This window comes from Pecten maximus, unplaced genomic scaffold (assembly GCF_902652985.1).
Source record: "Pecten maximus unplaced genomic scaffold, xPecMax1.1, whole genome shotgun sequence".
NCBI lineage: Eukaryota > Metazoa > Mollusca > Bivalvia > Pectinida > Pectinidae > Pecten > Pecten maximus.
In genome coordinates, this window is record NW_022979678.1 from 1 (window position 1) to 1,025 (window position 1,025).

A 1,025-nucleotide genomic window follows, 5' to 3' on the forward strand; every position below is an offset into this window, starting at 1 on the left:
TACATGGGAGAAATTCCAATTCATCATCTTTAGGGTTATTCCAGTAAAATATCTACCCAACATGAGGACACAAGAATTGTCAAACAGGAACCACCTGAAGAGGCATTTTCTCCATCGCCCACCATGCAAAATATTTCTTTTTTTCTGCATTAATATTTCTCTTATTGAATAAATATTTTTTACTGGAATAGCCCTCAGCAATCGTATTTAACACATCTTGTAAAGATATTTCATATGAGCAAACATTTCTTACACTTTTTGCTGTCTAATAGACATTATTCAGAAATATTTTTTGAGCTCTTCAATTTCGTCATCGATGTCTTTCAAACCCTCAGGATTCCACGGGAAATCTGACAATTCTTCGACAGCATCGCTGTCTAATCGTCCAACAGAACCGAATCTTAGTTCTTCTTGATAAACTTTAAGCTTCTCTTCTGCTAACATATAAAAATTTGATTTCATCATCATATATGGTTGAAGGCCACTGCATGTATATCTATAGTTGACCACTAACCATATGACAATTAGTGTGAGTAAATTCAGAGCACCTGTTGTTGCGTTCCTGAGTTCAAACTGACAACTTTCTAACAGGACATCATGTTCTGAATCATAGAAGTACACAACCAGTTGGTCTGTGCCACAGGCACCGATACAAGGAAGTAGAAAGTTACTGCTGTAAGGACGAAGTTTCTTGTTCAGAAATGAGGAGACAATCACTTCAGCCACGATTTGTTGGTTCAGCTTCAGACCTGCTGCCTTTCTTTTAACTCCCACACTAGATTTTGTAACCTCTGACCTCTTCCTTCCTGTTTCATCATCATCACCTCCATCACTATCACAACAAGTAATGTATTTTACCGGCAAATTGCAGTCGAGAATAAAATCCAGATGTCCGTGCCATACGCTTGTGTTTCCTAAAAAGAAGAAACACAAACACTAATTGTAAAGATTAAATGTAATTGAATAAAACTAGAATCGTTGCCATCAAACAATTGTATATGTACCTTGACCATTGTACTTAGGTA

At 36.7% G+C, this 1,025-nt stretch overlaps 1 protein-coding gene across 1 annotated transcript; it reads right to left on the reverse strand.

Moving 5' to 3' along the window:
• Nucleotides 1-10: 10 nt before the first annotated feature.
• On the reverse strand, nucleotides 11-936 carry LOC117319119 (the record flags this gene model as incomplete). The annotated part of the gene is made up of 1 exon (XM_033873969.1): nucleotides 11-936. A coding segment is annotated over one exon (657 nt), but the record flags the coding sequence as incomplete, so codon positions are not given.
• Between the last annotated feature and the right edge of the window lie 89 nt (nucleotides 937-1,025).